Source organism: Poecilia latipinna, unplaced genomic scaffold (assembly GCF_001443285.1).
Source record: "Poecilia latipinna isolate Pla-1442-1.1 unplaced genomic scaffold, P_latipinna-1.0 Scaffold311, whole genome shotgun sequence".
Classification (NCBI taxonomy): Eukaryota; Metazoa; Chordata; class Actinopteri; order Cyprinodontiformes; family Poeciliidae; genus Poecilia; species Poecilia latipinna.
The window spans coordinates 250,996-266,131 of NW_015112927.1; the positions used below are offsets into that span (position 1 = coordinate 250,996).

Here is a 15,136-nt window from a genome sequence, read left to right on the forward strand (position 1 = left end):
TATACTGTAGGCTGTTTAATTTTTATGAATTTTGATAAAATATTGACACACAGAGGTTGCCATGTTGTTTACGCTGCAATGCATTCTGGGTAAATTAGATCCTTGGTCTGATTGCGCTACCTCCATCCAGCCAAAACAGCCTGTTCCCTCTGAGTTCACAAAATGCTGCCAAGCACAACATGAACATGTGGTGGAATGTTTTTTTTTTTTTTTTTTTTTTTTTTTAATGTTTTTTTAATCATGTGCTTTTGATCAGCTCAATGAGAAGAACAACTTCCTGTCTTACTTCAAAATAAGAGTATTTTAGCATTAGCTTGCATTTACTTGAAGGGAAAGTCTTGTACTGATGGTAAATGAGTAACCCTTTGTGGGAGAGATTTCAGTGTGATGGCAAACACTTAGTCACAATATTAATAATATCGTGTTATGTCTCAACACAAGCTTTCTTTGTACCCATATTGAAGATTATGCAACTGTTTTCAACATCTGGATGTTACAAAAAGTCAGGATATGTTTTTTTTTCTTCTTTTAAGATTGCAGATCTGTGAATTCACAGACCTCTACTACACAATAAACTACAGTAGACTGCTTGGCTGGACCAAGTGAAAGCTTGTAAAAAGTTGTAAAATTTCAGCTGAGCCACATCTCAAGATAGAGAGAACAATAAACCTGAAGGCACTGGGAGCAAAGTAACAGACCCAGTTTTAAGCTGTGACAGAACTGCACAATGCAACTTAGCGCACTTAAACATTGAGGCAACAGTTCATAAAAGTCTCTTTGAACTGAAACACAAGGAAATTAAAATTAAATTTTATGTGGTTAATTCTTTTTTCTCTCTGCACAAAGTTGATAATGATTTACAGTGGTACAAAATAATCACTTGACAAAACACGTTTAACTTATTTATGAGCATTCTTCAGAAATTTGCAGAATGAAATTAAATATGCAAAAAGTACAATGTCACTTTGGAAGTCTTTGTACGTTCGCCTGATATTTTTATGTTGTTGATTATCTGGTAATTACAAGCAGTAATTGGTTTCTCTGTTATGCTCTTCCTTCCTGTAATCTGTTGCTGGAGTTTTAAACCGAGAAAAGCACAATGAAGCTGACTATGAAATGAATAACAGATTACAATTACATGTGTCTCAACACAATGCAAGACATTTGAAAAATAATTAGTAGATTTTACGATATGTTGTCAAACATTAATTATCGTGCAGTTTATATGCCTGTGCAGTGCTGTTGCACGCCGTTGAACAAGCTGCCTCAAACATCTTCATTAGGATTTTCTGTGCTGTCATCGTCACTCATCAGCTGAGAAAACAAAGAGAGCACGGTTACAAAGATGATTACAGTGATTAGCAACAAAAATGACTGAATTCATTAACACAAGCAATTAGGACCTTTTTTTTTTGTCTTTTGTTGTTACTCACGTTCATTGCAGACTCACGCCTCAGATTCATCATCCACTGCGCTGGATGAATTCTTGAACAGCCATCTGTTCTTGTGCTGAGTGTGTCCGAAGCCCTCATCGTAATTCCCCTTTCGTTTGAACAGTTGTTGGTAGTGAAATATGCAGTAGAATTCACCGTTCAAAGGTGTGTAAGTTTGCATGCTAAAAAGAAGTACAAGTTAGTAGCAAATCTAATTGCCCACACTGCTTAGTGGCTAAAAACTTTAACTGGAAGAGAAAACTTTAAGGCGGGCAGAGTTCCCACATGTGAAACATTGCAGTATAATATATGGTGAAGATTGCTTTAAAAAAAAAAAAAAATCTTGTGAAGCATTGTGTTGTTTGCGATCTACATGACTCCTTTTCTGTTTTACTGTAATTTGCTCGCTGTAGCCTAAATGTGAACAGGATTTAGGGATATTTGTGCTGTTTTGCCTTTTTTCTATACAATGCTAAAGCTAACAACATTAGTTGCCATGGTATAAAGTATCTGTTGATTTTGGAGACTATTTCCATCAGTCTCCCACTTATCATTGTATTGCTAAATCCGTATACAATTCAGAAGAAAAAAATGTCATAACCATGGCAGATTTAGGTTTAATTCTTCTGAAAAAAAAAGTGTCGATTGAGAATTTTTTTAAAATAAATATTTAATAAACAATATAGCATGCCAAAGAATCATTACCGTACTCAATGATGAGTGGAAAACTGTTAATAACATTATACCTATCAAATGCTTATAATACATGCTGTCCAGCTTTTTGACTGATGATGTATCTCCTTGCCATCACCCTAATCATTAACTTCCTTCAGATACTCCCTGTCAGAGTTGAGGCATTGGCCACACCAAAATCTTAATAGTATTTCCAGTTAGAAGAAACATGTCAACTAAGATTGCATTGAACTTAAACTGCCAAGAATATGAACAACATTTGGCAATGTTGGTAAAACGTGGAATCAAAAGAGGAAGAAGACCTGATTAAAACTGAAAGAGATCCTTGCGAAACATATTTTGATATCCCACCTTAGTTTTTTCTTGCACTGTTTGCAGCAGAAGCACGTTTTGTGAAAAATATATTTGTCTGCTGTGACTTTTTCCATCTGATAAACTGGCTTCTGACAGGCCGAGCACGTCTCTCGAGAAGCTGGCTGAAACTGCTAAGAAAAACGAGACTGGGTTTACTTCAAGTTCGAGAGGGATTTTCACAAAACGAATTTATTAGAAAGTTGCTGATAGAAATGTAAAAAGTACCAAAATTCAAATGCAAAGTAGAACAAAGAGAAATTGACGTAATGTTGAAGCGGCAATAGTCAAAAACCTAAGAAATGCCTTCAGCAATAAACTCATAGATGATCAGTCTATTTAGCAGTCAAATAAGTTCTTAGTAGATAATGAATATGTTGTGAAAACATGAAAGACAAACACTTATCTGTCCAGATACCCAAATCATTAACCTGATTTGCTGGCTGCTGAACCTCTGGATTGTTTTGCTTTCTGGCTGCCTTGCAACAAAAGCAGAGGTTTTGGATGTCTAAGACCTGTTACCAGAGTTATCTGTCCTCTCATAGTTTTCCACTGCTGTTCCTCTGATGCTGTTCCCTTCGCTGTCAGTTTGGACCTGGAGCACACTAAGCTCTCGATTTTGTTGGCTGTTAGAAGTCTGCTGTCGTCCTCCTTTCTTGGGTTTTACTTTTTTACCTGGAGTGGGGCTATTGCACGTCACTGTCTTTGTGGTTCTGAATTTTCCTTCTGGCCTCGGGTTCAACTGACACTTCATACAGATTAAAGTTTCTGGTGGCACAACCTCTGTTTCATCTGTTTTTCTTGCTGCCAACTGAATAGAAATTAATGCGGGTGAAGATGGAGGGCTTTGCCGTTGCTTTGTAGAAACCTGATCTGTGCTAGGAGATGCTGCAGTGCCTGTAGAGCTGCTTCTTTGTGGAAAACAACTTTCTTCTGATTGTTGTGGCTTGGTTGTGCTTAAATCAGTTTTGCTTATGTTACTAGAATGTGGTGATTCTTGCACAACCCCCAGGGATTCTTTGAGCAGATTTGATAAATTTGCAATATCTGAGTCAGACTTTAGTGTAGAAACAGAAAGAAGTGCTTTCTTAATTGTGTCCTCTATATCCTTAAGTCTAGCTAAAGTCTGCTCTTTAAGATTCATTATTTCCTCACTAGCACGCTCAAGATCTCCATAAACGTGCTCCATTGAGGACTTGCAATGTGTTTTGTCTGCTGATGACCGCATCACTTTGTCTTTATTTTCTGCTTTGACCTTCTTTCGCCCTGTTCTGTCCGTGTTGACGATCCAGTCAGGGACGTTCTCAAACACTCTCCTGAGAGACGTCACATCGACCTCACTCGTGTCGCTTTCGATTTCTTCTACGCGACTCAGAATGCCTTGCAGTTGCTCTTGCTTTCTCAAGTGTTCAAAGATTTCCATTGCCGCTGTTACGTTTCCTCTCACAATCTCATCCATGTGTATGGACAGTCGCTGTCTGCGTTCATCATCCGTTTCCATTCTCGCTTTCTTCTCCCTCATCTCGACTTTGATGTCTTGCTTTGTGTCCTTGTAATGCCTATCTGCACTGTCAGCAGTTATTTTACAGATGTTGGATGATGGATCAGCTCCAGTGTGGACAGTGCCATCTGCAGTGCATTCTCCTGTTGAGTGTTTTTGGGTTTTGTCACCGGACTGAAGATGTTTCACTCGTTTTGGCTTTACAGGGGCCGTCTTTTTTGATGACACAACTTTGCCGCCGAATTTTTGCCGAGCCTCATGGAAGTTTATATGGGTTTCATCCGTTTCAGATATTATGTCATGTGCGGATGCGCTTTGAGACATCTCTTTCTTTTCAATGTTTTCTATCTTTTGTTGTCTTATATCTGATTCATTACTCTCTAAGAGCATGGTCAAACATTGCATGTCAGACTTCCCTTTTATTTGTTGCAACGTCTTTGTAGATTTGTCTACATTGTAGTTTTCATGATGATCCAATGACTTATTGGTAGTGTCTTCTTGACCTAAAAACAATGTTGTTGCTGATGGCTGGGAAACCTGACAAAACATTTCTTCAGTTCCCATAGCACTAATTTTGTGTTCCTCTGGATGCCTAGTAGCAGATGGCTGACTTACTTCTTGTTTCTCTTTCAAATGTTCAGGTTTAGGTGGAATTGGTGGTTTGGGGCCAGTGACTCTTTTGCTTTTTGTTGACACAACACATTGAGTAGGCCTGTAATGGGTTTTGATTGGATGTGGGGGATCTGCATTTGCCACAATTACTTCTTGCTTTAGTAATTCTTTAGTTAGGCATGGAGGCTCTGCCTTTGCCACATTCACTTGCAGCTTTGCTGGATCTTCAGTTGGATGTAGAGGCTCCACATTTGCCACAGTTACTTCTTGGTTGAGCAGCTCTTTAGTTGGACATGGAGGCTCTGCATTTGACACAGTCACTTGTGTGTTCATTAGTTCTTCAGTTGGGTGTGGAGGTTCCACATTAACCACAGTTACTTCTTGTTTGGGTGGTTCTGTAGTTCGGTATGGAGGCTCTGCATTTGCCACAGTTACTTCTTGTGTTACTGGATCTTCAGTTGGGTGTGGAGGCGCCACATTTGCCACAGTAATTTCTTGGTTTAATGGTTCTTTAGGTGGGTGTGGATGCTCTGTCTCTGACAAAGTCACTTCTAGGTTTAATGGTTCTTTAGGTGGGTGTGGATGCTCTGCATTCACTAGGTTCACTTCTAGGTTTAGTGTTTCTTTGGTTGGGTGTGAAGGCTCCACATTTGCCACAGTTACTTCTTGGTTGAGTGGTTCTTTAGTTGGGCGTGGAGGCTCTGCATTTGACACAGTCACTTGTATGTCTATTAGTCCTTCAGCTGGGTGTGGAGGCTCCAAATTTGTCACAATTACTTTTTGTGTCAGTGGTACTTTAACTGGGTGTGGAGGCTCTGCATTCACTACAGTCACTTCTAGGTTTAATGGTTCTTTAGCCAGGCGTGGAGACTCTGCATTGATTACATTCACATCTATGTTTAGTGGTTCTTTCGTTGGGTGTGGAGGTTCTGCATCTAACAAAGTCACTTTTAGGTTTAGTGGTGATTCAGAGGGGTGAGAAGGCTCTGCATTTGATGCAGTCATGTGTAGGAGTAGTGGGTCTTCAGTTAGGTGTAGAGGCTCAGCATTTGCTGTTTTTGGGTGTGGAGGCTCCACATTTGCCACTGTTACTTCTTGGTTGGGTGTTTCTGGCTTTTGTTGTTCTTGATTTGATTTAGGCTCAGCCAAAAAGCAAAAGTCTGTAGCACTGTGCTTTTGAACATTACTTTGTGAGTTTTTCTGATACGATTTATTGGACTGTCTGTATATCATAGCTGCCCTAATGTCTCCTCTTGTCACATTAATATTAGACTTCTCCAAGGAATCCAACGCTGCTTGTATTGTGCCCTGACAACAAACTTCTTCTTGTTGTTCAGGTGTTGCTTCTGAAATTTGTTCAGGAACCAAATAATTTTTAACGTTTTCATTTTTAGCTAATTCTCTAAATCCTTCATTAATTTTGTTGCAAGTCTCAGAGGTGTGCTCTTTCACAGAACTGGCCTCTTCTCTGACCATTTCTGTGTTTTTGGGTAGCCAGTTTGATTCAGGTGCTGAGAAAATTCCATCAACTAATGGAGATTTATTACTTTTTTCTAAGCATGATCCCACTTTTGTGCTTGAGATTTCTTGAGCTGATTCTGCTTCTGCTCTTGACAATGATACAATGGGTATTTCAAACAGTTCTTCTGTGTTGGCTTCTGCCATTTCAGCTTGTTGAACCCTGTTTTGATTCTGATGTTCAGAATTTGCCAGAACTTCTTTAAGCCCTTGACCGAAGCAAGCATTACAACTATTACAACTATTGTTGGACTGTGGAATCAAGAATGCCCCCGTATTGCATTCTATAGGAGATTGACTTTTTCCAGATGACACTGCAGAAGATTTGACACATTTACTATGACTAGGACCTGTTCCTTCAGAAAACATGTCTTTTAGTCTTTTTACATCCACTTGGATACACTCTTCAGATGGATTACTTACATGGTGATGATGAGATTCATCATCCAGTCTGACAGCTGCTTCACTTTGACTATGTTCAGTGCTGTGAATGGTTTGTTCATCATCATGAAGTGATCTTAAATACTCCAAGTCACCCTTTTCGATGCAACTTTTGAACAATTTTACATTGGCCCTAATTGACCCTGACCTGGCTTGGTCTTGACTGCTCTTTGGAACTGAGACTGTTTCTGCCTCAGGTTCATCATGACCTGCACTGTTTGGAGGGCTGTAGCCCTTCACGTCTTCTTCGTCAAAGTACTTGTAGAGGGAATAAACAATGACTTCTGCACCGTTTCTGACGTCTTCTTGAATGATCACCCCTTTTCTCAGGGAGTTGTCCTGATTGAGGATATCCTCAACCAACTGAACTACATTGGCAGTTTTTAACTCAGCATCTTTGTTTGCACTGAATCTATGCTGGTGAGCCAGTGCATCCACCACTGTGGCCTCCATAAACCCTTTACTATCTTCCTTAAGGTAAATTATCTGAGGCTTTAGGTTTACCCGTGGTAGCAGCTGGACTATAAAATTTTGTGCACCACCTTCAGCCACCTTGTCATATTTTATCTCAGGTCCCCTATCCGATATTGTGAACTGCGACTTTTTAGCTATCATTGTCTCGCTAACCTCAATAATTGCCCCATCTGAGTGAATGGCTTTCACACAGTGGAGGAAATTTAACGTTTCTTTGATATTTTCCACCAGTGTCTCCATTTCATCCTGATTCTGATGTCTAATTTTATCAAATGGCATTGATTCAAACAGGTGTGTTCGGTTCTTTACGTTAGCAATCGGATAATCTTCACTTGCTACAATGCTTTGATTTTGAGTGTTTGATGCATGGCTTAAAAAATTCTCTCTTTCTATGTTAGAGGAAATAAAGGGGTTATTTTGGACAAGTGCTGCGTTTGTTTTTATTATTTCTCTTTTTCTCTCTGATTCAGTAAAACTTATGAAACTCCCCTCAAGTGGGAGATCATGACAGGGAAATGCTGCTTCAGTGCAAGAAAAGTCACTTTCTGTACTTTCACCAGCAGCACCAACACACAGCTTTTGTTCTTCTAAATTCCTGTCCCCACTTTTGTTATTGCCTTGTGTGTTGCCAGCAGAAGATATTTCAGGTGGTTTGTTCAAAACCATAGGAACATTCCCCTGAATCTCATCTGGCTTTACAGTGCTTGAACGTTTATTCTCAAATACCTTTCTGTTAGCCTTAACATCTATTTTTGCCACCTGTTCCTCTACTTCTTTATTATAATTTGATGTTAAGTCAGGAGATTTATCACTTGTCATCATCCCTTCACAACTCTTAGTGCAAGGTTCATCTTTTAGCCCTTCTAAAACAGTTGATATTTTACGATAATCCTGTCTTTTCACCGCTCCCTCTTCTACATAGATCTTTGGGGTGCTATAGCTGCTGCCACGGTTTTCAAATATCAAGCATCTTGAAAGAACCTCTCCCTCATATCCGGTTTCCCCACCAGACTCTGATTTAGAGCTCAACACTTCAGCAAACTCCTCATTCACAACATCATCCAGCATCTTTATCTCTGGGCAGGTATGCTTCAGGAGCCGTCTCAGCTCGTTTTTCTGTCGTTGCTGGAATATCTTTTCCCTGGAGAGTTGGGAAGACATCAGCTGTTCAGAATGTCCCTCAGCGATCTCTTCAAGTCCCTTTTCAGGCTCGACTGGGGGCTGTGGTGGATGGTCATCTTTTCTTTGTTCAGAGTCTTCATCCGTCTTAGAGGAATAAAGTACGGGTCTTACAAAAGCCATCTTTTTTTGATAGCGATGATGATTAAATGAAAGCCATGCTCCAGAGGAAGGGTTAGGGAAAAGGCAAACACGTCACATAAAAGGGAGCTGCATGTTATCTCCGGATTCAGGCATGAATGCATACCATTCAACAAGCCGGGTGTCAACGGATTGGGAAAACTCCAACATGGGGAAAATAACTTGCATTGCAACAACAAAAGAAGCCGCATAAGGAATGAAATACGTGCTGATCAGCAATAACGTTATGCCATCCAGATTAGTGGCATTATCGATTAGCCCATGCCGTCGTCTTTCATTACTCCATGATCCTGTTATTGCTGGTGCTTCAATGCTGGACATGGGTCAGAATAGGCAAGCTGACAGTTCTGCATCCCCACACTCCAGACACTATGATTCACTGAGTATTTAGAGACCTTTCAATAAGCATTAGTGCTTGATGGATTGGATGACGGACAGCCTTCTCTCCCCATGTGCATCAGTGACCTTTGGCCGCTCAGTCTTGCCATCACAATTTGACCCTGGCTAAATTCACTGAAACCCTTGTACTTGCATGTTTTTCTAAATTAATGTCATCTCAGTTATCTTAATGTTATGCATGGTCAGTGAACATATGTGGAGTGACTGACTTTCCAGATAATTTTCATTCATTCAAAAGCAACTGTGCAATTTTCATCACTCAGGTCAAGCAGTCAGTTAGCAGTCAGTAGGGAAAAATAACACTAGGGAATTGGATTGTTACTGTGACAATGTAAATGAACCAATTCTACCAACTAAAGCATCACACAACAACAACAAAACATCTGGCGATGGGCTGCTTTACCTTAGTTAGCTTGGTCCACTTCCCAGAATCTCTTGGTTGAGCATGATCCTGAAAGGGAACAAACAACACTTACTTATGTTATAAACAGAAGGATTCCTCTGCCAGACGTTACTTGTGACCATCGTGCCCCAAGAAAACAGTCGATCATGGTTACTTGCCAGACTCTCAGCAACTTAAAAAATTATAGTATCAACTGCGAAATATAAGGGCTTCAATGATATTTCTTTCATAGAAATAGTTAGGATTCATCCCTACAGAACAAACTCACTCATAACATTTAAAATAAATAAATAAATAAATAAATAAATGTCCTAACTGTCAGATGGTGGCAAAGTCCTTCCAATTATTATCCTTGGTATATCTTCACAGTAAGACTTGACACAGTTGTGACGATTTCTTGACTAAGGATTTTTACACATCTTCACCAGGGTAGCCAAATTATTATTATTTTTTTTATTTTGTCATTCATTGTGTCTTTTATAATGACAGTCTCCATAAATATGGAGTGAAATGTGGAGTTTTGTGTTTCTTCACATTTGATGTACCATCCAAAGCTTTCAGACATTATGCTTATATGTTTATTTGACATAAATAATGTTTTTAGGGAAGATATGCAAAATGAATGGATGATATTAAACACAGAGTTTGATGTTGATTCAGGTCTGTGACTAAAACTAGTTTAGTTTGACCTGGATGAAAAAAAGGACAAACAAAGATATAATTAACAGACTGACCTTCTCCACTATAGAAGGCCTGTTTGCTGATTCCTTATTTGCCACTTTTGACATATAGAGAGCAGACATAGCTTTGACCGAGACAGACAGTGTCTCTTTGGTTTGGTTGAAGGAGCTGTCTCTGAAGTCAGCAGCTGACCTCCTCTTTTCATCTGCAGAGACATTAGACATTAGTGTAAGCTTGAAACTTTAACACACATTGTACTTTGCATGAGGAGGGGGGGGGGTCAGTGAGTCATCCGCTAACATAATGCTTAATTCTCCTGCGTTAATGTTCACGTCGTCACTGTGTTTGTTATCAGGTACTAATTTAGGGTCCTGCTCAGAGTTCTTCCTGGGCTGATATTTACCAGCTGTCATGTGGCTGAGTTATAAATGTATACTTGTGGTGGAGCAGGAAAGATACCTGACTCCACTGATACACATACTGACGGTTAGAGCGCGAGTGAATCCCCACAGCAAAAGCTAAACCAGGAGTGTAGGCTTGTAGTAAATTCACTTTGTTAGGGTGAAAGCAATGAGGCCGTCCAAGCTTTCCAACCTCAAAGACTTGGAGCTGATTGCCAAAGATACATTTCCGGATAACCAGTAAAAACATGTAAGAGACACAAATCATAATAATTGTTTTCTATTGGAAATTGAGACATTTATAACTACTTTAACATGTTCATTTAAAAAAAAAATCTGATAAAAAAAATTATGTTTTTTTGGAACTACTTTACATTATTTAATTATCTTTGGAGACAAACCTTTCTCATTTCTTATCAGAAACAAACTTCTAGAGAAAAATTATTTTAAATCGAAATTGCCAAGTGGTACTAATAGTTTTAGCCTAAACTATGCACATCACGCTATAGTGGATCCTTGCCTATTTGGGGTTCCTTATTCACAAATGCACCTGTTTGCTGACTTTTTTGTGGAATGTAACGCCAAATTATTTGCGGAAAATTTGCCTATTTGCATAGTATTTTTGAGGAGCAAAAATATTCAAAAGTAAATGCTGCTTGGAAAGCTGAAATACCTAAACGGTGCGACTCGACATGATGGAGCTCGGCTCTCGTTCCGCCCCACAGATCACACACTCTCCTCCTCAACTCAGTTCCTCCAGACTAGCGGCAACATCAATTAGCAAATGCCTGGTGGAAGTGTGCGTCCGCTGACCTTGTCAGACGAACTGCTTCTCAGTGCCTCTCTCCTAAGGATGGTTGGAATTGTTTTAATGGACAACAAACGATTGTTGTGATGATTCGCTGACGGGGGGATTGTCACTGTATGGCTAGGAAGTTGTTAAAGGCACAGAGGCCAATTCCAAGCCATCAGATGCAAAATCAAAGTTCTTTTTAGTTTTTTTTTTTAGATTCCATACAGCATTTTCATAACAACTGAAGGCAACATAGTTATTTGATTGTGATATAAAATGGCTCAGTGTTACTGGAAAAATAAATAATAGTCCCAAACCCCCAAACCTTTAAGCAAATGTGAGAAAAAGTTGTCTCTCCAAGAGTCTGCTGGTAAAAATATTTCAAAAGATTAAAACTGGATATGTTTTGTATATAATCATTACAGGTTGCTACCTTGAGGTTGAGAGCTGTTTTTTGTGGTACTTTTTCCCACATTTTGTCCTGTTGAATCATGTAGGTTATATTGAGGGCTTAGGCAGCAAGCCAGCATAAATTAGCTCATAAGTGTCATGTTGCGAGGAAATGATACATGGTCTTGAAATCTTTAGGAAAATAAAAAAAAATGGAGCAGTGTAGCCTGCATTTGTCTTCAGTCCTCTCTACTCTGTTTTTCCTCTATAAAACACAGACCAACCATTTGCCTTCAGGAGTCAAATATACGAGTCGGAGTTAAGTGGCCTAACAAACAAAACCAAAGGCAGATAATCTCCAAGTAAGTGATAATCAAAAGACTTAGGAATGCATGGAGATCTATTCAATAACAATAATGCTTCATACTCACAGAATATGAAGAAGGTCTGATTCCTTAGATCCTATCTTCTGAGTTTTTCTAGTAATGTGAATGAAATGTCTTAGATATATTTTTGCTTCGCGTTATCAAAGAAAGCGTCAGCCTGGCCACGTCGCTCCTTCGTTCTGGGTCATCTGTCCTGGAGACAGCTGACCGTTTCACCCTCCTATACTTATTCAGGACTTGCTGCTTGGCAGCTATTTCTGTCCCACTCTGAAGTGACCCCGTGTTTTCCACACAAGGTTTAGTCAATCACAGCTTTTGCATAGTCACCGTGTGGATATCCCACATCTACATAGATGCATTCAGCTTCAAAGACATTTTTTTGTTTTAAATGTAAGTGGATTTCTTTGGTGTCTGCGCATTTAGATTTAAATGGAGATAGAACACGCCCACAATGCATGAGCAAACAATGTGAAAACCAATTTCTTTCTTATCAGCTGGATTTTGACCTGAGTGCATAAATTATGCATCCACTCGTCCATGGTTTAATTGCAGTCTTATGTAGGCTGTTGCTGAGTTTTGCTTTTTGTTGTCAGCCTGCCTTTCATTCCTTTATCTTACACCTGATTAGTGAAGAGGTACACGTTTGACCTCAGCTGCACCATTATGGGTAAAACACTTGGGACATTTTACTGATTTCTGGATTTACGGAGCTGCAGTTTTCATGGAGAAAACTTTGATGAATCCTAACAAAGAGATGTTATGTGAAACTCACCAGCTTCAGATGCTGCAAGCTTTTCAAAATCAATGCCCGCTATTGTTTTGTTCCTCTCTGTCTGGGTCTGATTCACCACCTGGGGAGAGAATAAAGAAAGCATCACTGCTAATAAGTGGCCTTACAGTCTGTCTGGTGCAACTGTGGAGGTGTCAAAACCAAAGCACTGCTGATAAACTGGATGTGTTATTATTATTTTTTTAAAGTCTAAAGAAATAGTTCCAGCCACGGCAGAAAGTAGAGCACTTTTGGAAAAGCTTCAACGCATCTATGCATTAGCGTCTATGTAGCAGTGTCTGCAAGCTGTTTTTGTTTTTATTTCCAAAGCTTCATCTTACTTGTTTGGAATAACCTCATGAGTACTTGCGCCACAATTAGCTTTATTTTGATATATTAAGAAAAGGATTCAGGAACAGTAAATGGTTCATCTAGAGATCGGTCAATAATCCCTTGTCCAGCTCTGAACAGAGAAATGGGTTGTTTTTTTTTTACTTCTAATATGTTAATTACATCGAAGCGGGGAAATTCAAATATTTTCAGTCTACAAATGCTTCAACAAACAGTCTGTATTTTGATGCTTGTTTTATGATGTTGATGTTAGATAAATATGTGCTACTCTACTTATTACTTTCTTTTCAGTTTATTCAAAAGAATATGCAGGACATGTTTCTCGTTTATATGTTACAGTTCTTTGAAATCAAAATCCTTTGGTCAGACACTCAAAGTAAAGCTATTATCAGTATCAGAAGAGCTTGATTGGATCACTTATGGCTTAAGTTTGTTATTGCTTTATTCTTGCAAATTCTGCAAGCAAAGTTATTGACTGCCAGACAGCAATGCAAAATATAACTAAAAATCCATCCCAAAGGAGTTATGCTCAAACCTTTCATGGAAGGCATTTTTGTTTTTTATGGGACTGGAACCATCATTTGGTGAATATGTTATATTTATTGACAGTTTAAAAAAATGGCACCTACTCTTCTGTAACTTCATACATATATCTGTGGGTGGAAGGAAAACAAAGTGAAGAAAGGACAGCTTTTGCAAATGAAAGATGTATGTTTTTTAAACTTCCTAAATGTAACACACATAGCTCCATACGCAAGCCTAAACAAGAGGAATGAACCTAATTTAGCTGAATTTCTAATGGTAGTTAGAAACAAGAACAACCAAAGAAACATAGCTGGGTTACGCAATTACCTTTTGAGTCAGAAAATCATCTTTTGGCTCCTTTTTAGTTTTCTTTTCAGCAGGTTTTTTCTGCTCCTCTGCAGCGCTCTGCACATCCTCAGCCTCTCCATTCACCGCTGGCTCGTCCACAGGGTGACCTAAAGCTACGTTTCCAGTTTTAAAACTGCTCTTTGGTCTCTGCTTTGCCGTCGCCTTCAACTCAAAAAGAGCCTTCAAGGCCTCTATGGAGCTGCCGGTGGTGTTTTGGAGGCTACCCACTGATTTACTGCGGGTCAGGGTGGCTGTGGACCGAGCTCTCTCCCGCTCTTCATTTCTCTTCATCAGGGACTCCAGATGAGTCTCCCTACTGTGCAGGGGAGATGAAGTCATCTGAAAAAGATATTTACAAAAACAAAAACAAAACAGCAGTTAGGACATGACTGAAGCATTTATTTTTCTTAAGTGAATCTGTAATTTACCTCCATTAGTGGTTTCTTTGTATTTCTTTCAACATTATTCTCTGGCGCAGGTTGACTTGATGTTGCATTTTTCACTGTAGTTTGATACCTACACCGTTATCAAATTTAAAAGCCTTTTTTTTTAAACATGTCATTGCATGTTCAGTTATCACAGAGACAGAAAAGAGTTGGTATATTTTTTTTATACCTGGCCACTAACTGGGACACAGATATCGTCCTGTCCTGCAGTCCTGCATCTGTCCAGATCGCCTTGTCGGACTGCGAGGGGAGACTCTTCAAAGACTGGCTGCGCCTTAGATCCTTTTCCCACTCCATAGTCGAGTCAAAGCAGGTCAGGTCTCTCCAATTGTATTCAAGCACTTGTCAAACAAAAAAAAAATGAATGATTTATCACCAAAACACCGCATTTCTGCTGTAGTCAGAATGTCTGCAGATAATTTGCTAGCCTCTCACCTTTAGTTTGCATCTTAAGTCTGTTTATCACTTCATTTTATGAAAAAATACTGCCACATTAATAATCTTAATCTCAAGAAAGAACATCATGCCATCTATTATGTTTTTCCAGAGGATATTTTAATGAATGGTTTACCTTACAGATGCCATGTAGTGCCTGTTCCCCGCGACAGCCTGATAGAGACACTTCCGCAGCATCATAAGACCTGCACATGATAACAGGCGTTTTTGGAGCAAAGTCCTTTTACTTCCTTATTGCCCGTACCTGTGTAGATTGGATCTGTAAATCTGTAAATATATATAACTTTGACCGGAAACTTCTGCAAAGTAGAGATAGCCTAGCTTGTATGAACAAATGTGGGCATTTTTTTTCTGATCTGCCTACATGTAAAGGTATATGTATATATAAATATTAAACTATGAACAGCCATAGCTCTGGGTGTCGACAATTGCTGCCAAAGGTGGA

At 39.3% G+C, this 15,136-nt stretch overlaps 1 protein-coding gene across 8 annotated transcripts; it reads right to left on the bottom strand.

Moving 5' to 3' along the window:
- Positions 1-889: 889 nt before the first annotated feature.
- On the bottom strand, positions 890-14,885 carry LOC106948898 (xin actin-binding repeat-containing protein 1). 8 transcript variants are annotated; one of them, XM_015034790.1, is made up of 10 exons: positions 14,807-14,885; positions 14,405-14,576; positions 14,218-14,305; positions 13,769-14,128; positions 12,569-12,647; positions 9,880-10,031; positions 9,146-9,193; positions 2,478-2,608; positions 1,404-1,615; positions 890-1,314 (listed from the first exon to the last, which is right to left on the bottom strand). In XM_015034790.1, the coding sequence occupies exons 2-9, from the start codon at positions 14,530-14,532 to the stop codon at positions 1,447-1,449; spliced, it is 1,155 nt and encodes a 384-aa protein (XP_014890276.1). In that variant the 5' UTR covers positions 14,533-14,576; positions 14,807-14,885; the 3' UTR covers positions 890-1,314; positions 1,404-1,446. The 8 variants fall into 8 exon arrangements, with proteins under 8 accessions (XP_014890276.1, XP_014890275.1, XP_014890273.1 ...); XM_015034789.1 differs by having other exon boundaries at positions 1,451-1,615; positions 2,478-2,611; XM_015034787.1 differs by having other exon boundaries at positions 1,434-1,615; positions 2,478-2,611.
- Between the last annotated feature and the right edge of the window lie 251 nt (positions 14,886-15,136).